Raw genomic sequence first — 22,952 nt, forward strand, 5'->3', positions numbered from 1 at the left:
GTGTGTGTGTGTGTGTGTGCGAAGGTTAACACCTGCTCCTTTGTGGCTTTAAAAGCCTAGGCACATGAACACACACACACACACACATCCACGCACACATTTCCTCTTCTTAAAAGGGTTATTACAGCGGCCTGCGTATTTTCATTTTATTATTATACTCAGCGTAGTTATGATTGTCGGCCCCTCTGCTTACAAGGGCCATGGCCCCCTGCACCGGCGCCGCCTGTTGCCTCTGCGCAGACCACAATCACGAGTAGCACTCAGATGCAGGAAATTACAGGGGGAGTGATGGGGTGGGTGGATGGCATAGGGAACATAGTTTGTTTTCCATGTAACCCTCATTTGTGATGAAGTGAACATGATGTTAGTATGTTTTAAGTGTGTTTTTGTTTTTCTGAGCGGTGCTGTGTGTGTGTGTGTGTGTGTGTGTGTGTGTGCGTGTGTGTGTGTGTGTGTGTGTAAGCAGAGATGTCTAGATGTGGTTGTCTCTTTGTGCCAGCGCCACACTTGGTGTGTGTTTGAATGGGAACATTTTGAACAAGTCTTTTTTTATAGCAGCTGTTTTGAAGCACACAAAGACAATGTACTCTGGATGCTTTTTTGAGAAATAACCACTGACTGTGTGTTTCTCTGTTTCCCCCTGTTTCTTCCCTCATTCCCTTTTACTCTTTCCTCCTCTTCCCATCTCTTCCTTTCATTCCAGATGAGTGTGGAGGGTGACGACAAGCGAACTCGCACTCGGTCAAAGGGAATCCGAGGTGAGTGTTGGTAACATCTCCCCACCTTGTCAGGCTTTTACAACTGTTAAATAAACATTCAGTCATCCTTATTCATATGCAAACATCATCTGCTCACCTACTGGAGCTGACTGTGATTGATTGGCTTATGTATGCGAACATTGTCCTTATTATATGTAGAAGTGTTGATGGAAGATTTAATTCAAGGAATAACTGTATTTAAGCCAATGTGTATTTCTAGATAATTTGAGATTTTTGACAGATTGTGATCCAGATGTTTGGCTGTCTGCTGCTGTTGCAGATTAGAGTTATTGTTTCTAATTCTATTGTAATGCCGGAAATTGGTCATTTGGATAGTTGATGCTCTATTAATAGGATAACCTCATTTTATTAAGCAAAACTGTCAATCTCATACTGCTTTAACAAGCATCTGAGATCCTCTCTCAGTTAATATCCTGAAATGTTCCACTATCAGGTTAGATTTGACATTGTTTGCATTTATTAACTGATTCTGATTACCTTTTTATGATATCATGCCTAAAGATGGAGTAAAATGGTCTGAACTTATTTAGCGTTTTACACTAGAGCCACATTCACCCAATCGCACACACATTCATGCACCACCATGCAGTAGGCAACTTGAGGTTAATTGCCTTGCCCAGGGGCATGTCGACATGGGGCAGGAGGAAGCTGGAATCGAACCAACTTTTGGATTGCAAGCTGAGCCACAGTCGCCTCACTGAGCTACAGTCAAGTAAGGGGTAGAGTTCATCAAAAATGTTAAGACATACAGTGCCTTGCGAAAGTATTTGGCCCCCTTGAACTGGTCAACCTCTTGCCACATTTCAGGCTTAAAGATATAAAACTCTAATTTTTTGTGAAGAATCAACAACAAGTGGGACACAATCGTGAAGTGGAATGAAATTTATTGGATGTGTCAAACATTTTTAACAAATAAAAAACTGAAAAGTGGGGCGTGCAATATTATTCAGCCCCCTTGCGTTAATACTTTGTAGCGCCACCCTTTGCTGCAATTACAGCTGCAAGTCGCTTGGGGTTTGTCTCTATCAGTTTTGCACATCGAGAGACTGAAATTCTTGCCCATTCTTCTTTGCAAAACAGCTTGAGCTCAGTGAGGTTGGATGGAGAGCGTTCGTGAACAGCAGTCTTCAGCTCTTTCCACAGATTCTCGATTGAATTCAGGTCTGGACATTGACTAGGCCATTCCAACACCTGGATACGTTTATTTGTGAACCATTCCATTGTAGATTTGGCTTCATGTTTTGGATCATTGTCTTGTTGGAAGATAAATCTCCGTCCCAGTCTCAGGACTCTTGCAGACTCCAACAGGTTTTCTTCCAGAATGGTCCTGTATTTGGTCCCATCCATCTTCCCATCAATTTTGACCATCTTCCTGTCCCTCCTGATGAAAAGCAGGCCCAAACCATGATGCTGCCACCACCATGTTTGACAGTGGGGATGGTGTGTTCAGGGTGATGAGCTGTGTTGCTTTTACGTCAAACATATCGTTTTGCATTGTGGCCAAACAGTTTGATTTTGGTTTCATCTGACCAGAGCACCTTCTTCCACATGTTTGGTGTGTCTCCCAGGTGGCTTGTGGCAAACTTTAAACGAGACTTTTTATGGATATCTTTGAGAAATGGCTTTCTTCGTGCCACTCTTCCATAAAGGCCAGATTTGTACAGTGTACGACTGATTGTTGTCCTATGGACAGACTCTCCCACCTCAGCTGTAGATCTCTGCAGTTCATCCAGAGTGATCATGGGCCTCTTGGCTGCATCTCTGATCAGTCTTCTCCTTGTTCGAGATGAAAGTTTAGAGGGACGGCCGGGTCTTGGTAGATTTGCAGTGGTCTGATACTCCTTCCATTTCAATATGATTGCTTGCGCAGTGCTCCTTGGGATGTTTAATGCTTGGGAAATCTTTTTGTATCCAAATCTGGTTTTAAACTTCTCCACAACAGTATCTCAGACCTGCCTGGTGTGTTCCTTGGTCTTCATGATGCTCTCGGCGCTTTGAACAGAACCCTGAGACTATCACAGAGCAGGTGCATTTATACGGAGACTTGATTACACACAGGTGGATTCTATTTATCATCATCGGTCATTTGGGACAACATTGGATCATTCAGAGATCCTCACTGAACTTCTGGAGTGAGTTTGCTGCACTAAAACTAAAAGGGCCGAATAATATATCACGCCCCCACTTTTCAGTTTTTTATTTGTTAAAAAAGTTTGACACATCCAATAAATTTCATTCCACTTCACAATTGTGTCCCACTTGTTGATTCTTCACAAAAAATTAGAATTTTATATCTTTATGTTTGAAGCCTGAAATGTGGCAAGAGGTTGAAAAGTTCAAGGGGCCCAAATACTTTCGCAAGGCACTGTATTTGCGTGGGGTTTATACAGTATGGAAAAGTCTGGAATTTAATTTAGTTTTTCCAGGTCTGGATGAGTATAGAACAAGAAAGTATAGAGAAACACAGTTTTTTTCAGATTGCATTCCCTATTCCACTAATTGTTGTCCTTCCTTCTTTCCTTCCTTCCTTCATTCTTTCCTTCATTCTTTCCTTCCTTCCTTCATTCTTTCCTTCCTTCCTTCTACATTCCCCCCATCCTTCCTTCCTTCTTTTTTTCCCTCCCTCCCTCCCTCCCTCCCTCCCTCCCTCGCTCTGTCTCTCACTTCTTTACTTCCTTCCTAGTGAATTTAGTATATTTAGTTTTAATTAAGACAATCAACATAAAGGACTGACAACTTTGGGAAGTTGAGTCTGGAAAAGTCAGATTTGTTCCATGCTGCGTGTGTAGAAACCCCCAACATTTTAGGTTAGATTGTAGAACACTTGTTGCTACTAAAGTTGGACTTAATCTTCAGAATCAAAGTTATTGAAATAATTAAATATCATCACAGTCAACACACAAGGCTGTTGGGAAGATCAGTAACTATTGTGTTAATTCCTGTTAAAGACCGGTACCTGACTTCTTAAATACAGTTAGTTAAGTGTGTCAGAATGTACTAAATAATAATTCCTTCAGTTCAACTTTGTGGTTTTAAGTAAATGACTCCTCCATGTTTGTTTCAAAGAAAAACACTGAAAAAGATTTTTCAAAATATCCTGAACTATAGCTAGTTTAATCAGCTGGTCCACTTGGTAGCCGTTAGCCGGCAGATCAACCAGTTGCCAGTAGTTTTGGTCTGTGCCATAATGGATCCACAGAAAGAAACCCATTACCAAGGTTTGGAAAAGAGGAATGTGGTCACCTGTAGCAGCTAAGTCAGACATACCTCACTCAAAAAAACATTTCCTCCTATGCTTGCCTCCTGGGACAACAAATTGACATATTCATAGTTTAACTATAAGCCAATGTTGCATTACGTTCAAGAAAACATAGAAGAAAAGGTTTATTCTAATCTCAGCTTACAGTTAGAGATTCCAAACCAGAAGTTGGACAAAATCACCACTAGGTTTATTATTTGCTTGTTCTAAAGATTTTAGGTGTGAAATATTTTGCCTATTGCAATCTCAGTTTTTATCAGACCCCATAAGAAACTGGGTTGCTGGCCATTCTGCCCCATTGCCATGTCGTGCCTTTATAGTTTTGCTTGTTTTGTACCAATTTTTCAGTTTTTAAATGGAGTCGCAGGACATTCTTTACCAGTCATGGGCCCATTCCTTCCTTTCAGGAGGGCATGTGTACCTGCTCTAACAACCAATAAATTAAAAGTCATGTACTCCACTCTGCTCATAGTCTGCCTAAAAGAAATATGGTATAACAAGCAACAGTTGGTTCCTGTTTACAAACCTGAAAAGTGTTTACTCTAATGAAGAATACCAAAGCTGACAATAATTATGGTCAGGGTATATTAAAGGGTATAATTTGTGTTTTTTAGTAAACACTCATCACTTTATTTTCTCCCTTAAAAAGACATTGATTATTGAGATAATAAAGGTTACTTTTCTTGTAACCATTTTTGTAATGAGATTTTTTTCCATCAGAGGAATCACCCGTTGGTGACTTATTCAACACTATACAGGTTTACCGCCCATGTAAAGTTTATCTAAGAATGAACAATGGGTGAATAATAAACACACACACAGTAACAACTGCACTTCCCTGTACTACAGGAGAACATGCAGTACGGTAAAGTACTGTGGAACTACAACAAATTAAAGTACATTAAGAACCAGTAGGTTCAAAAAGCCCAGACCTAGAGTTCGGATCTAAAATGTACTTTGTACTTTAACGTTGCAGCTAAACTGCCAATTGGCTAGATAAAGGAAAACATTAATGTAGGAAAACAACTGCCATCGAAAAACAAAGCTGACTTCTAATCAGTTCAGCTATGACTCAGAGGTTTAAAAAAAGTCCTGTGCTTATTTTAAACACAATATGTGTCTTTGGGTATTTTCACGAGAGATCGGGATGTGTGTATCCTTGAATGAATGTCTGATATGTACATATTTAGAAAACTTTCATTCTTAGTGTGTTTGGGCACAAGTGTGTGTGTGTTTGACGTTTCAAAAAGAGACAGCAGAGCGGCAGTTCACGAAGCATTCTGTGCTCAAGAAGGCGTCCAGTCATTCCAACCGCATGATGAAAGACTGAGAAACTGAAGTGTTGCATGTACGCACACAGACACACACACGCGCACACAAACACACACACACACAAACGCACACACACACACACACACACACACACACACACACAACCAAGCTTGTGTGCATTAGTATTTATTTTCTTTGCTCTTGGAGTTTCCAGATACTGAGGCTGTTTCTGACATGTGATTGATGCATGTGATATCGGAGCCCAAACTGAATTCTCTGGGATGCCGTTGTTTTCTTATTTTGCTCCAAATGAAAATAGGATATTTCTCCCCAACTCATTCTATCACTCAACTCGCCAATCGATGCCCACAGCCAGGCGAGAGCGAGCTGTTGTGTGTGAGCAGAGCTTGATTTATGTTTTCAAGGCAATTACTATAAGTTGTCCCTGAAAGAAGTGCTGTTTTCTACCGATGAAGGCAGTTTTGGTTTTTAATTTCACTTTCTCCATTATAACTAAAGTTTAACAATGAATCTTATTTTCTTGCTGAAGTCTGCATATGATGTGCCTTTTTCCTGAGCAGTGGTATGCTGTTCATTCAGTATGTTTCCACCTGCCAGACTTTACATTGCATTGTTTGTTTAGTGCTTGGTTTTGCATGCATGCTAAGATGGTCTTATTATTTTAAAACATATATATATATATATATATATATATATATATACGTCTGTGTGTAAGTAAATTCAGAAGGTGTGTTTTTTTTTTACTGATCACACAGTCAGCAGCGTGTAAGCCTCTATAAGAAAATCCTCATGGGGTTCGTATGCATTTGTGATTTATTGATCTGGGTTTCTTTTAGCAGCGCTGCATTCTGAGCAGTCATTCACCTTTGTTTCCCCTCCCTGTATCCCCTCCCTCTCCTCTCCTTCCTTTTTTTTCTTTCAGTTCCTATTGAGCTCATAGGACAAGAGCTGAGGTAAGGAAACACCTTCATCTTTGAACAGAAGGCTTTCATAAAGTTCTTTTATGTGCGCCGCCGTGCAGCAGCCCCCTAGCACTCATAGACTAGCGGTACTCCTTTAGACAATACTGTATAATACTAGTTTTTATTCATTATTATCAGCAATTTTCAGCTTGTGGTCAGTGCTTCCAACATGCTGCTATTGATTTCTCGCAGCCTTTTAGTGTTTCCTGCTATGAGCACATACAGTAGATGCAATTAAAGAGCTGTGTGATCTTTTCGCTTTCTGATTGAAGCGTGAGCTGAGAGGATAGTGAGGCCTGATTATGTAGTTTTGTCTTTTGGGCACACCTTCCTATAGATTCCCACCCAGCCAACATCTTTTGGGACCAGGAAGTCACTTATCCTCCTCCTCCTCCTTCTTCATGCTTGTAAATGAGGCCAACATATTAGTCTGTGGGCCACATCCGGCCCTTTAAATGTGCTCAAACAGGCCGTGTGAAAATTGGAAATCAAACACGCATGAAATGTTAATTCAGTGCATGAATACGAATATGTTGCTTTTATTTTGAAAAACAGCATATGTTTCTCTATTTGGCCATCCTCCAGCAGTGCAGCACTGTAAGCAGGCTCTGTACTGAAAAACAGAGACAGAAGCAGGTTACTCTAAGAACTTTCAGTTAATCCTGAAAAAGAAAGAAATATACGGAATGTAGAGTTTAATATGACAAGGAGCTAAGGATTTATTCAGTTTAACTTGTGTTCTCAGCTTGAGGCAAACAGAGTCACAACTGAATTACGACCCTAACTGAATTATCAGACTGAACATGTAGTGAAAAATTAGAACTTACTCATATTTCACAGTTGTTTTTGAAAAAGTCTTTCATAAGCCTTTTAAACTAAATACAGCAATCTGTGAATCCCTTCAGAAAGCATTTTTGAATATACTGCCTTTGTAATTTTTTTCACTCACTGGTTTAAAATCCCTTATGTTTTTTTTTCATTGGCTGAAGCTGCTAACTTCCATATGTTGAACAGAAAAAAATCACATATGTACAACTTTTTAATGACTACACACAGAAATATACTTAGAATCAACACTGGTGCCAGTTTTTGAATTTTGAACTCTTCTGGGCTCAGCTAATACACTGCCTCCATTGTCCCATTCATTTGCATGAATGGGAAAAGAAAAAAATATACTTTTTGTGTTTTATTTTTGAAAGCGGGGTTAAAAATTGAAAAACAAATCATGAATATTTCATATGCATACTATTTTGTATTATTAAATTGCTATGAAAATCTCTAAAAGCGCTTTTATGTGCAAGGGACGACAGGGAGCACAAACTGAAGGGACCAATAAGGATATTGTTTGAAGCCAAAATTTATATTTACAATTTATTAAAAAGTATCTGCTCGGAACATTTTGGTTGCCAATGGTTTTGTGTCTCAACAACAGTCACAGTTGCTTCTGTAGTGCTTTGGGAAAAACAATTGTCCTACCCTGTTTTAAATGATTCTCGTCATCCTCCTCCTTCATTTTGTCACACTTCCCCTCAGAGCATTGATCTGTACTGAATGCTTCAAAAAAGCTTCACTTTTTGGGATTAACGGGGAGGGAGAAAAAAAAAAGAAAACAATAGGGAAGGCCAGCGAGTGTCTCATTTAAAATGCTAATGCGTCAATTTTTAATAAGTAAAATTAATAATAGGGATAATTGAAGTAATAAAGGGCAATTGCCGGGTGAAGTTAATGAGAATTAAAATGAGCCATCCTGAGGGGTCATGGCAACCTGAATCAAAAGCAGAGAGAAAAGAAAGGAGTGAGCACCAAAGAAGATAGTGATGATGATGATGATGATGATGATGATGATGATGATGATGATGACTGGTGAAGAGAGGCGAACAGGGGAAATTACAGCAGGTCTCGGCTGATCTTTATCACTCGTAGTAACAGGATATAGGCCAGGGTTGATGTACGACACATAATATTCTGCTTCCCCTGGCTGGATGCCACCTGCATTCATGCATCATGTGTATCTGCTGGACGGGAGGGACTGCATATCTTCCTTTGTACATGTGCATTTGTGTGACATGTTTGCCCAGTTTGCATCTCTTTGCTTTGTTTTCTTTATCTTAATTTTTACTGCCTGTGTTTATCACTGCTACTGCTGCTCCTGCACAGGGACTAAAATGCACTTGTGTTTTAAACATATCTCTAACCTCCATCCATCCCATCCAGCTGCCCCACCCCCGGATGCAATGGCTCCGGCCATATCAGTGGGAGATACTCACGACACAGAAGGTAGGGCAGATTAAACCCACCCTCTGTCTGTCCCTTCCTTTGTCTGTCCTCCTCCACCTGCTGTTTGCCTTTAGAGACAATCAGGGGAAACATTTCTTTAGAGAATTAGATGAGAAGATCAGTGCCACAAACATGAATTAGAATGCTACAATATCAGTGGTATGGTTTAGATTATGCTACTATTCCACACAGAGCATGAGTAACACAAATCACCAAGAATAGCAAAATTGTGGGAATTGTGAGGATTGTTGGAATTTTCCAAATATTCGGCTCCAATTTATAAAGCCAACGCCGTAAGATTTAGTTACGATACAGGTACGATAGATAAAGTCATGACATTCTACATAAATCGTACGAATATTGTGAAAAATTCAATACGATTACAAGAATCTAATAAGAATACTGTACGAATTTTAGGAATCAGTTAACAATATGCCAAATGCATCTAAGAATCAGCTATGATTAAATTTGAATTGGTTACTATTCTTCGTAATTTATGTGATGAGGGACTAGCAGAAATAAAGGTTAATTGAATAATGTCTGTTGATATTTGGAAATAAAATTTTTTTTAAGTGAAGTGATTATTTTTGCCAATAAAATGTAAAAACGTACGTGCTTGATAAAATTTAACACAAAACTGAATAAAATTTTTTTTTATTTTACTTTGTTTTAAATTTATTTTTTATTTATTATCCTTATTTTTTCCTGTTTTTCCAAGGGCAGAATAAATTCTGGCAGTTTTAGGAGGTACAAGGGCCCCGAGTGGTCAAGGCAATGCTTAAGAATACATAGGGATGCCCACAAATCCATTAGGAAATAGTTATGATACCTAAGTATGATCTAGGAAGTTGATAAGAATCAACTGATTTTTTTTGGATTTGGGAGTACCAACATTTTGAACAGCTCAAAACGTTTACCACAAATTCCAGATGGCTCAAAAATTGCAAGAACTTAGTCATAATGAAAAATGAATCTGTTGAATTCAGGAATGTATTCTGACATTCTAATATTCTGACATTATTGGTGATTAGTGTTATGTGTGGTCTGGGTGGAATAGGGCAGGGGCTTGTAAGACCAATTAAAATTCCTGTTATCAAATTTTGAAAACTGATTTGAAAGAAACAGTTTTGAAAAAACTGAAAAATATATCTGGGAACTGAAAAATATACCTGGGAAATAATTTGCAATCCATCTAAACTACATGCAGATCAATCTGTAAAGCGGTCAGAGATGATGACTGGTGTTTGAAGGAAAGCTGTGATTATAAATCTTTCATAGTAAATTTCAGATTTAACAGATTTAAAAATGAGTGGTTTGATATCTGTGAGACTTTTAAAATGAACTAATTGAAACTGAATTTAATTTGTCAAAAAAGGGTCTATGTTAGCAGAAGTTAAAAAATGAAGTGAAGAAAAACTTTTTACAATTTTGACCTAATTTCAGTTGATAATTTAACAAAGTAAACTTTTTCATCTTTAAATAAAAAAACTGATTTCATGCCTCAAGAAATCTGAAGACCATGATCATTTTCTCCACATTAAAGGGTTGAACATCTTTATAACTCATGCAGAAAAATGTACAAATCTTACTTTGGGAAAGCTGTAATGCTGCTTTCCATATGCCTCAGGATTCAAATCACATACATGGGAATATTGTCACGTTTACCAATATGGAATATTATATTTCAATGGCTGGCATGAGATCCTCATGGCAACCTTGACTAAAAATCCCCAAAAAAGTCATATTACATATAACTAGATGTGATTGTTTTTATGTGAAATGGAAAAGCAATAATTATTGCACTGCTGCTTCTAAAACATTGATAGTCACTAAAAGTGGGAAGGTACATGTATTAATACCATAACTACTGTACTTTCTGCTTGAACGAATACAGCGTTGTTTGAAAAGCTAAGAATCTAAGAACGTGGTTTTAATAGTCTTTTGTGTTCTGGAATGGCTTTTTTCTAATCTTAATGAAGTGAAAGCAAGCCATCAGCTTTTAATTTGACAGTCAAACCACTGCCACAACCCCTACAATCTCAGTGTCCCGGTCCTTTCTTTTCTGTTCCGAAATGACTTGTGTTGCTTTGGGAATAATTATCAATTAATTCATTAAATAATAACTTTTTTACTGCAGAAATACAATATTTATAAATTTCTTTAAAAAAAACAGGCCTCAGTGTTTCCTCAGATTGATACACCAGGCAATCACAAACAGAGTGAAGACTGAGAAGCTGCTCACAGCTAAGAAACATTTTAGTCCCAGTGTGGATTACAGATGAAAAACAAATGATCCATAACATTTTAATTAAACAGCTTCAAACCTGATGGGCAGCCGGTGGGCTGTGAACACAGGTCCTGAAGTGAAACACAGACAACATACCGGTGAAAAGCTCATACTCTGGCAGTTTGGTTTGACATAACAAACATGCAGTGATCACAGCATGCCAAAAACCGGAGAACATAAAAAAAACAAGAGCTAACCATCCTGTAAAGCTTGCCTTTGATCTATATATCAACATTATTCTGACAAAATGGACACTCGTTTCTAATCAGAACACTGACTGCCTTACTTTGGGGTTAATAACCAATTTTTTTCAACATATTCCCACACATTGGTGTTCCATACTATGCCAAACATCTGGATATTTTTTGGACTTTACGCTAACATTCTCAGTACGGGGTTCATACATAGATTTTGATTGAAACTTCACTTGAAACCAACATTATCTAAATTATGCTAAAGCAGCCAAAAAGAGTTTAAGGAGAGGGTCTGGAGAAAATATGCAGTGCCCTGCTAATTTACTCATACCTCTTGAACATTTGCCCATTTTTGTCCTGTGACTATCATACACTTCAGTAGATTATATTACATATAACTTAACATTAAATTAAACCTTTTGTTGAAGGTTCTATAAATGTATTTACTAATTAGGATACTTCATAAATGAGTTGGCTGCACTATATTTTTGTGGTATGTAAGTAGAGGGAGATGAACATAAATGGTACCCCCACTTTTTAGATATTTTTGTCATGACAAATTTCAAACAGCCCTGTATCATTTTATGCACATGAGAATCCAATAAAGTACACAGTTGTATATGTAATGTGATGAAATATTTTGTAAAAAAGAGGCATAAATACTTTTTCAGGACACTGTAAAAAAATTCTTTCATTTTAGGTGCAATAAGCTTCAAACTTGAATTGATGAGACATTTGGCTGTGGTATGATTGGGTTGTTAAAGGTGAAGGTTTCACATTACAAACTAAAATTCAGCCCGACATAAAAACTTTCCACCAGTTAAACTAAGAGTATGTGGAGGTAAACCTCTGTCTGCTTTTAAAGAATCCAAAATTAAGCCTTTCTAGCTGTAATAAATATGAAAACATCACACTTGTCTGTAAGAACCCTCTTAAGTTCAGAAGGATCTGAAGTGCAACATAAATAATAACAAGTCAAAAGATGCAATTAGCAGCTATTTCCCAGGTCTTCCAAATCTGAAGCGAACAGCGGTGAAATGTGACTTTGTCCAGCTTTTTCACTCCAGCTTCATTTTTCCTCCTCCCATTCCACACGTGTTGTCGCCCTCAGAGACCCTGTGACACCTAAAGGGGTGGGAGGGTGGAGGTTCACTGGTTTGTGACTCCTCTTTATTGAAGGGAAGATATTAGCTATCTGTTTACATGTGTATTCGTTCAGCAGGCAATTTCAGATGCACTTTGTTTATAGATCGTCCCTCGGTCTCCCTCGGCATCTTCCAGGTGCGAATAAGAGGGAGTTTATTGGATTTCACTCTCTGCTGCCTCGCCCGCCTCTCCATACAAGTTGTTCATTAAACGTTCCACTCAATTGGCTGAAATTGGTTTTGATGTCTGAGGGAACGAACAGGGCACCCCCCTCAGGTCACATGACACACTGCAAGAGCAGCTCCATGCTTCTTTATCTTTAAACTTTAACCTTTGTTTCTCTGCTCCTGATACTGTGTGAGCTTTCACTGAAGATGTTAAAGGTGCACTTGATTCTGGCCCTAATGGTCCTAAATATTTTCCCTCCCCTTCCCTCTCCTAAGCCTTCTGGCTTGCCCAATAGCCAGGAAGCGCCGTCAGGAGGAAGCTGAACAGGAGCAGGAACAGGAAGCAGGGAGGCCCGCGTCCAAGAGGAAGTCCCACCCCTTGAAACTTGCCCTGGACGAGGGCTTCAGCGCTGAGAGTGACGCCAGCAGCGAGGCGGAGGACGAAGCTGAGAATGATGGAGGAAAGGTAGAAAAGGAAGCCACTGAGGCAAGAGAGGAGGAAGAGAAGGATGCAGGTGTGGAGGAGATGGCTCCTAAACACCTGGAGCAGGACACTGATGGACTGATGAACAGGCAGGAGGAGGAGACACAGCAGGAGGAGGAAGAGAAGACATCAGCAGGTGATGAAGGTAATGCTTAACAAACTGAAGGTCAAACAGACAATCTCACATGGGAATATATGAGTGAAATGTTTTTATTAAAGTGATGTTGGCAGTTATTTAACAGAAATCTGCATTCATCATAGAAACACTTTCTTGCATTTTTATTATTATTTCCTAACTTTTAGGCTAATTTCCCACTAAATAATTAATACATTATTCAGTCGTTGCTGTTTTAAAACAGCATATTTCATATAGGCAGTGTACTTAGCTTGTGAATGAAGCATCCCACAACCCTGCAGTATTTAGGGGTCTTGATGAATGTGTAAAGAGAGACTCCTGTTTTTACAGCAGCTTGTTGCTCATGAACAGTTTAAGCTAAAGAATGAACAAACATTTTTCTGACACTACAGGTTGTTTTCTGGTTGTTTGGTCTAACTAAGTTTTAAATTAAAATAAAAACATATTCTTTATAGAGTTTTTTTCATTGTTCAGACATTCACTTCTAATAATAATAATTGTTATGGAAGGGTTTTGTGGAAAAATGGAAGTACGAGCTAATATAACCTCTATAACTAGGACATTTATCTGTTTAGAATTTTGTTTTCAAGATAAATAAGCAGAGCACTCCAAGGATATATGTGGCCCCAAGCAGAATTTCATTTGGGGTCCCACCTCCAGTTAAGCCAATCTGGTACCACAGCACCATTGTCCTCTTTTTTCTTGCCTGTGATCGTGTTTGTGTTCTGCATTCAACCCAACTTGTTTTATGATCAGCTAGGGAGCCAACAGTGAAATACATTGTCTATATAACCAAATGTTTTTTACATGACAGTCACATCAGCCACTTTGCATATTTATGAAGCAAATTGCATTTGGGGTAAAGTGTTAAAGTTACCACAGTTTGACAGAAAAAAGTATCTTTGTACTAATAAGTAGATTTACAAAGAGCTATCTCTGGGAAACAGGAGGGTGTCCTAAAAAAAACCTAAGGAAGACCAAAGTAATTTCAGATTCATATTTTGCTTGGAATTTCTTATAGATTCAATTACAGAAATCAGAAACGCAGCAAGGCATTGAGGCCATTATGTCCAATTACATTTTGCTTTTTTGCCTGTTATTTGTAAACATAACACCAACGTATGAATGATTCATACAGTACTTTTCAAAAGTATTGATACCCCTTTTTCACATTTTGTGATGTTCCACCCACAAACTAACATCTTTGTTATTTTCTGTGATAGATCAACACAAACTAGTGCATAGCAGTGAAGTGGGAGGAAAAAGATTCATTCCGAAAAGTGTGCATGCATTTGCATTTAGCCCCCTTTGTCTGACAGCGCTAAATAAAACTGCAACCTATTGCCTTCAGAAGTCACCTAATTAGTAAATATGATTTAAACTCAGTATAAATCCAGCTGATCTGTGAAGAAAATACAAAGACTAGGGCCCAACTGCAAATCCATCAAAACATGACTATGTGCCTAAATTGACAGGCTGTGGGAATATGTTGAGCTGCAGATATCCTGAGTGGTGGAAGAATCTGATGACAGGATACTATGCAAACCACAAATAAGAGACAGCGACTCGAGTTTGAGACTTTGAATCAAGCCGCACTTTAGTTGCAAAAATAAACACTTCAGACTCGACTTAGACTTGTGGCCTCAAGACTTGAGACTTGATTTGGACTTGTGGTCTAAGACTCGAGTCTTAGTAACAGTTTTAATCCATGTAATGAAGAGTGTCAGGAAGCCTGTGTGTAAGCTATAGACTGCATGTGTTTCACAGTGAAAGGATGAGCTTGATGTTCAACCAGTGACATTGGCGGGTTATTATGGGATGTTAATGGCTCATAACAATCTGTTCATGTTAGCTGTAGCTTCATAATAATGACCACATGTATGTCTCTCCAGCTGAACGATGTATTAAATGACTTTGGATCATAACAGAACAAAACAAACTTAGCTTACCTCTGACACTCTCTCACTGTTAAGCTCTGCGACATTACAAGGACACTTCTGGCTTAAAATATCAAAATAAAAGCACTTCCTGTTCCATTCATTTAGAAGTTCAACACTCATTTATTTATTTTGCTTATTAGACCTTGTCTTGTTCATTGTATTGTAATTTAAACCTTTGAACATTTTTCCTATTTATAATTGAGAAAAAAACTTCCTGCTCAGAGTGAGATAAATGAAAACCATCCAAACCAGATTTAGTGCAATACATTTCCACCAACTCAGAGGAGCAGTGTGGCTTTCGTCCTGGTCGTGGAACACTGGACCAGCTCTATAGACTCTACAAGGTGCTCGAGGGTTTATGGGAGTTTGGCCAACCGGTCCAATTGTGCTTTGTGGACCTGGAGAAGGCAATCGACCGCGCCCCCTATGGTGCCCTGTAGGGGGCGCTCCAGGAGTACAGAGTCTGGGGTCCTTTACTAGGGGCCATCTGGTCTCTGTAGAAGTGGAGCAGGAGTCTGGTCTGTATTGCCGGCGTTAAGTCAGACCTGTTCCCAGTGCATGTTGGACTCTGGCAGGGCTGCCTTGAGACACTGGTCCTCTTCATAATTTTCCTCTGAGTTGGAAGAGAGTTCCTTGCCTCAACTGGAGGAGATTAAGTATCTCGGGGTCTTGTTCATGAGCGGAGGGGAGAATGGAGCGGGGCATCAACAGATGAATCAGTAGGGCCACCGCAGTACTGCAGTCACTGTTCTGTTGAGGTGTAGAGAGAGCTGAGCCAAAAGGCAAGGCTCTCGACTTACTGGTCGGTCTACATTCCTAACCTTATCTATTAAAGAACGAGATCCCAGATACAAGCAGCTGAAACGAGCTTCCTCCAGGCAGGCACTCCCTTAGTAATATGGTGAGGAGTTCGGCCATCCAGGAGGAGCTTGGAGTAGAGCTGCTGCTCCTCCAAATCGAGAGGAGTCAGCTGAGGTGGCTTGGGCGTCTGTTCTGGAAGGGGTTTCAGGCATGTCCCAAAATGCTTTATTTCAGTCATTAGAGACTTGAAACCTGACTGTAGCTCGGGACAAAGTCTGGAGACTTGAGACCTGGCCTTTATGAAAGAATGAAAGAAAAAAGCCAATATTAAAAGAAAGCCAGAAGAAGTCCCATTTTCATGTTGCAACAAGTCATGTAGGGGACACAGCAAACATGGACAAAATTGGACTGGTCAGATGAGACCAAATTAACCGTTTTGCCCTACACACAAAATGTGATGTAAAAAAGGACTACTGTACATAACCCTAAACCCACCTTCCCCACCATGAAACATCATGTTCAATCCAATTTATTTATAAAGCACAATAAAAAACAACAGATGATTGACCAAAGCTCTGTTCCTTAAAAGAATAGTAATAGTAAAGTAAAAACAGACATAAAAAAATGTTAGAAACAACTCATGCTGTGTGGAATGTCAGGGAAAAAAATGAGTCTTTGAAAAGTATTTAAAAGAAGACAGTGAAGGATTCTGGCTAACCCGTTCCATAACTGCAAAAGCCCGATCAATTATGAGCTTAAGCCACGTATGCTCAACAGTAGCTGGTTGGCTGACCTTAGCATCTGTGAAGCAGAGTATGGGTGAAATAAGTCCAAGACATATGGCGGAGTGAGGCTATTAAGACATTTAGAAACAAATAAAATCATTTTGAAATTCCGTAGCTCACAGAGATCCAGAGAAGAGCTGCCAGCACAGAAGTGAGGTGTTCTCATCTGTGTGATTGAGTTAGAAGACGAGCAGCTGTATTTTGGACAATTTGAAGGCAGAGAAGTCTGTCTGACCCTGAGTACAGCGTGTTGCAATAATCAAGTTGTAAAAAAATAAAAGTGTTAATGATCTTTTTAAAATCCTGCCTAGACAAAATGGTCTTGATTTTGGCAATTTGTCACAGCTGTCTTTACTACAGAAGTGACTTATGTGTCAAATCTAAGTTCGCCATCTAATTTCACCCACAGATTGGTGGCAGTGGATTTTTAAATATGGAATCAAAGAGCCAAGATTTACATGAAGGGTGTCACAATTGCCACTTGTGCAAAACAATATGACCTTAGTCAACATGGTAATGACAGCATTGTCTATGGGAATGCTTTTGTTCAGAAGGTAAAGTAAAATGATCTGAGTTGATGGAAAGATGGTTTACGGCAAAATGTGACAAGGTTCAGTGGCTGTGAATACTTTTGCAGGGTATTGAAGGTCAATGTTTTGTGACCATACAATGAGAAAAAAACTAAGTGAAAAGCAACCAAAGTCCATCTAAAACTGTAAAAAGTCCACAAAGGTATTGGTTAACACAACTTTAAAAGTTAGTAGAAAGTTTGGATGGTTTTAAAGCAAAAACATTAAAATATGCAGGGTGTATGAGTGGTATGTCTCTTCATCTTTAAGAAAGTGAGGACACAAGTAAGACGAAATGCGTTGCAATACCTCTTGATTACAACTGGATCAATTCTCTTTCTGTTTCTACAAGCTGCTTTAATGTGCAGATTTGTCACAGCAGGTTGTTTTTACTGCACTGTCACTTCACAGGCAGTGAGTTGATGCAAGTGATGACAGGGATGTTGCTGATAACAGCTTGAGCTCACTGCGTGACTCAGACTTTCCTCTGTGTCACTGCTGTAACCTCTTTTTCTTTGCCTCCACAGAGCAAGAGTGTGTGATCGTTGAGCCGGAGCTACGCGCCCCATCACCTGCAGCCAAGGTGTGCTGTCCTCCTTCACAGAGCACCGAAGAGGTGGCCGACTCTCTGCTCCACCTGAGCCGGGTCTCTAACGGCCACGCTGTGAGCGTGCTTGTGCAACAGATTGAAGATGTCAGCGTGGCAGCTGAAAGCGGTGAAGAAGTAAAGTATGAGCAGGAGGGGGCCATGCATGAGGGCGAGGAGGAAGAGGAGGAGGCACAAACAGTACTGGAGGAGTCATCTGTTCTGCAGGATGAGGGGAGGAAGGTGGAGGAAGAACAAGAGGAGCATGTTAACATGAGCAACCATGTGAGCCATAATGAACAGATCAAAGGTGAAGAGGAGGAGGAGATGGTGGTATCAGTGCAACAGATGCAGGAAACCCTAGCAGAAGATGAGGAAGATGATGAGAAAGATGAAGAGGACCAAAGGAGCCCTTTCCTCTCCATATCTGATGTGCCAACTGCCGTCCGAACCATCACCAGCACAGCAGCAGCTCAGGGAACACACATTAAGATGGAAAACCACTTACTTCAGGAGGACTACAGCAGCAACAAATACGACTCACTTCAAAACTTCAAAACCAGCCCTCCTTTAAGCTACAGCTCCCACAGGGCCAGCCCTCTTGATGACTACTTCTCCATTCCCAGAGTGGAGAACTACAAAATCCACAAGGCCTCATCATCAGCATCTCCTGACATTATTGAAGTGCGATCTGACAGGTCAGAGGAGAAAGACTGTGATGACTTAGATGGAGACGATGAGCGGGATGATGAAGACAGCCTGTCGCAGCGTTCCACGGTGACAGACGAGTCGGAGATGTTCGACATGACCAGAGGGAACCTGGGTCTCCTGGAACAGGCCATCGCTCTGAAGGCTGAGCAGGTGAAGCCGGCTGGACCCAGAGAGCTGCTCCGTGCTCCAGATCTCCACCACCAGAGATACTTTACCATTGAGGACAGACCCAAGCACCTGGACATCATCCGGAAGACCTACTTCGGCAAAGGTTGGCCAGTCCTCTCATATATTTATCCCCAAAATACTTTAGCTACACAACAAATTTAGTTTTGCCATCTTCTGCTTAGATGTGTAGACAATCAGGACTCCAGTCAACTAGGGGTGCACTGATACCAAACCTTCATGGACCAGACATCCCGCACAGATACGTAAAGTCAGATGATAGTAGTCAGGCGATCAGTGCTCTCATCCATGTGTTTTCATTGTGTTTAAAGAAAATAAAAAAGGACTAAGATATTTTTATAAAGCTGTCCACATAAGAGCAATGCTGTAATGGATGGTAAACATAGCATACAGCTTGTCTTTTTCAAGGCATTAGATTATATTTTCTTGCCCTTTGCTATGCCTGATGCAACCAGGGAGTTAATAATCCTACTAATAATAATAATGTAATAACTGGAAGCATGTGCTCCATTAAACACCACATGGTGATCTTCTTCCAGTAAGTAATAACTTTATACCAGGCCAAGGGTTAGAAATACTTAAGGTTCCAAAACCACAAACATTTTCGCCAAAAAGGTTTTACAGTAAAATCCTTTGTGAGTTTTCTATGTCTGTATGTAACATAGAGTAATGCAGTGCTGCCCCTCCCTCACCTATTCCTGCGCATTGTTGCTCAGCTGACTAAAATTTCTTACACTTTTCCTTCACAACAAAGATAAAGTTGTTTGGAAATATTTCTGGTTGCGAGACGTGCACAGTCATGGTGTGAAAACTAAATCAGCGCCACACCTCACTCAGCTTTAAAACTACTGTTGGCAAGCCGCAAGTAAGTCTGCAAAGCGGTTCCAATAAACAGGTATATAAGGTGCTTTTTGGTTTTTGCTTAAGTCTATGTATCAAAACCAAAATAACGATAAATGTTACAGAAAATAATAAAACTGGAATAATATTATTTTCAGTGTTTGGAATAACTGATGGGATAACAAATAGATGATATGATACATTTGTGTAAGTATGCTGAAAACTGTGGGTTTTTTTACCCAAAGAAATCATACCCTAAAAACCTCCTACCTAATGTAAACATTTTCCTAATTTAAGCTGAGGCTATCTACTACTACTACTGTATTGCCTTTTATTTTGCATTATTTTGCACCTAAATTAATATAAACAAACACTTTTTTCTTTTCTTTTTTTATCTATTGCATGGAAGTATGTTTCATTTAATCAAACTGTCTGACATTTGACCTGGCACTGACTGTTTACAAAATAATTAGAAGTTATTTAAATATTTTAATTTACACATATTCTTATTTATTGTGTAACATCTGTTAATCACCTCATAGCATGGATGGTTTGTTGCTTATTTTGGGAATGTTATTGGTTTTAAATATTTGCATAGCTAGAAACCATAAGTTGTGTGATGTACCATTTCTAGATTGTCTCATAATTTACTGATTATCAAAAAGCTGATGTATCATGATGATTTGAGTGCGGACAGCCATTACTTACTGAATTTTGAACATATATCAATCTTCAGTAAACTGTCTTGCTCCTGTTGATGAAGTTCTATGGTAATGTTTTTTCTTTGTTTTGATATGACTTGTCAATAATTCAGCTTTTAAAATTTTTCAATGCAGTCCCAGTAAATTGTATAGGGGAAAATATACAGATAAAGCTGCTTCATAAACATTACCCTTTTCATAAAGCATCATAAAATGTCATGTCTGTTGTTTCAGCTGCTTTCTGTAGCTGCAGCTGCTGATGAATAATTTCACTCACTGTGAATGTCCTTGTTAGGTATAAAAACACATAGATTATTCTAAATTGGCCATGTAACCTGAGGCTACACGATTTGCTGGAGGCATTCAACTCCTGATACTACAGGTATGAGTATCAGGGATGAGGATGGAAAGGATTCTGAAAAAGCTGCCACATGTTATTGTGGCCTTAAATAATAAAAATCTGTGCCAGACCGAACTAAGTTGTTACCCCTTAAATAAAATTCATCCCCACCTTGTTTGGAAGGTGAAAAAATTTTAATTAAGCAAGTACCAAAATGGTGATTTTATTTGTAATGTTGTGACACAAACTATTTCTTCTTGGAGATTAACTAAATGCAGTCAATACATTGTTTACTTGCAATTTAACAAACAATATTACTTTTCATTCAGGGATTCTTCTTTTGTGACAGCTCAGCTTTAATGTCACATTTAGGAGAGTCATTGTTCTCATCTGAATTTTATAATATTATATTATATTATATTATATTATATTATATATATATGTATATATATATATATATATATATATATACAGAACAGACCAAAAGTTTGGACACACCTCATTCAAAGAGTTTTCTTTATTTTTATGACTATGAATATTGTAGCTTCACACTGAAAGCCTCAAAACTATGAATTAACTCATGTGGAATTATATACTGAACAAAAGAGTGTGAAACAACTGAAAATATGTCTTATATTCTAGATTCTTCAAAGTAGCCACCGTTTGCTTTGATTACTGCTCCGCACACTCTTGGCATTCTGTTGATGAGCTTCAAGAGGTAGTCACCTGAAATAGTTTTCCAACAGTCTTGAAGGAGTTCCCAGAGATGCTTAGCACTTGTTTGCCCTTTTGCCTTCACTCTTTGGTCCAGCTCACCCCAAACCATCTCGATTGGGTTCAGGTCCGGTGACTGTGGAGGTCAGGTCATCTGGCACAGCACCCCATCACTCTCCTTCTTGGTCAAATAGCCCTTACACAGCCTGGAGGTGTGTTTGGGGTCATTGTCCTGTTGAAAAATAAATGATGGTCCAACTAAACGCAAACCGGATGGAATAGCATGCCGCTGCAAGATGCTGTGGTAGCCATGCTGGTTCAGTATGCCTTCAATTTTGAATAAATCCCCAACAGTGTCACCAGCAAAGCACCCCCACACCATCACACCTCCTCCTCCATGCTTCACGGTGGGAACCAGGCATGTAGAGTCCATCCGTTCACCTCTTCTGCGCCGCACAAAGACACGGTGGTTGGAACCAAAGATCTCAAACTTGGACTCATCAGACCAAAGCACAGATTTCCACTGGTCTAATGTCCATTCCTTGTGTTCTTTAGCCCAAACAAGTCTCTTCTGCTTGTTGCCTGTCCTCAGCAGTGGTTTCCTAGCAGCTATTTTACCATGAAGGCCTGATTCACACAGTCTCCTCTTAACAGTTGTTCTAGAGATGTGTCTGCTGCTAGAACTCTGTGTGGCATTGACCTGTTCTCTAATCTGAGCTGCTGTTAGCCTGCGATTTCAGAGGCTGGTGACTCAGATGAACTTATCGTCCGCAGCAGAGGTGACTCTTGGTCTTCCTTTCCTGGGGCGATCCTCATGTGAGCTAGTTTCTTTGTAGCGCTTGATGGTTTTTGCGACTGCACTTTGGGACACTTTCAAAGTTTTCCCAATTGTTCGGACTGACTGACCTTCATTTCTTAAAGTAATGATGGACACTCGTTTTTCTTTACTTAGCTGCTTTTTTCTTGCCATAATAGAATTATAGAATATAAGACATATTTTCAGTTGTTTCACACTTTTTTGTTCAGTATATAATTCCACATATATATATATATATATATATATACACATATATATATATATATATATATTATACGCTGTGATATTTATGAGAAAAACAAACAGTTGTCTGAAAGCATGGGAAAACTTTGAAGTAAATCACCATGAATGTTTACATCCAAGCCTTAATGATGGCAGCAAAGTGTACAGATAAACACAGCACAGAGTACCAAATAAACAGTGATGAGTCACAGAAGGCTGTTTTGATCCTCCAAACTCCATTGTAACGTGAATGAAGAGGCTCCAGCTGAACAGACAACACCGAAGTGTGGAGAAGAAGTGCTTAAAGAGAGGCCGAGGAGACAGCATGTCAAGAGAGGAGAAGGATGAGAGCGGGTTTCTCTGCCGTTAACATGTGTGGAGTGTTTGTTTACATGTGCTCGGCCCTCTTATTTCACTGTTGGCACGCTGCCCACTTGTCATGCTCACGGTGAAGCAGCAGTGTGATTACATGCCTGGTAGTACTGCCCTCTCCTTGGCCCCGGCTCCCTCCTGTGGTGGCGTTCATGTTCTCCTCGTCGCTAATTAGGAGATGCATGTCTCGTTAACATTCAATTTGAAGGCCAACAGAGGATCCATCCTCTTGCTCCTCTTTCCACTCTCTGGTGGTACAGATATTGTCTGGCCTACCTCCAAAATCAGTTGGGAGATCCAAGATTTTTGATTTTTTTACAAACAGTATTTATTCGTTAAAAAAAACTATAAAAAACAAGTGGTCAAACAGCCACAATTTTAATT

At 39.4% G+C, this 22,952-nt stretch overlaps 1 protein-coding gene across 8 annotated transcripts in view; it reads left to right on the forward strand.

Moving 5' to 3' along the window:
• Window positions 1-22,952, forward strand: part of myt1b (myelin transcription factor 1b) — a 69,398-nt gene that overhangs the window by 16,880 nt on the left and 29,566 nt on the right. For 7 of the 8 annotated variants that reach the window (XM_047368382.1, XM_047368430.1, XM_047368366.1 and 4 more), the window contains exons 3-7: window positions 704-758; window positions 6,254-6,284; window positions 8,508-8,570; window positions 12,641-12,993; window positions 17,607-18,647. In XM_047368382.1, coding sequence (XP_047224338.1) covers window positions 704-758; window positions 6,254-6,284; window positions 8,508-8,570; window positions 12,641-12,993; window positions 17,607-18,647 — 1,543 coding nt within the window. The remainder of the gene's footprint in view (window positions 1-703; window positions 759-6,253; window positions 6,285-8,507; window positions 8,571-12,640; window positions 12,994-17,606; window positions 18,648-22,952) is intronic. The other variant, XM_047368374.1, reaches the window with a different exon arrangement.

Source organism: Girardinichthys multiradiatus, chromosome 1 (assembly GCF_021462225.1).
Source record: "Girardinichthys multiradiatus isolate DD_20200921_A chromosome 1, DD_fGirMul_XY1, whole genome shotgun sequence".
NCBI lineage: Eukaryota > Metazoa > Chordata > Actinopteri > Cyprinodontiformes > Goodeidae > Girardinichthys > Girardinichthys multiradiatus.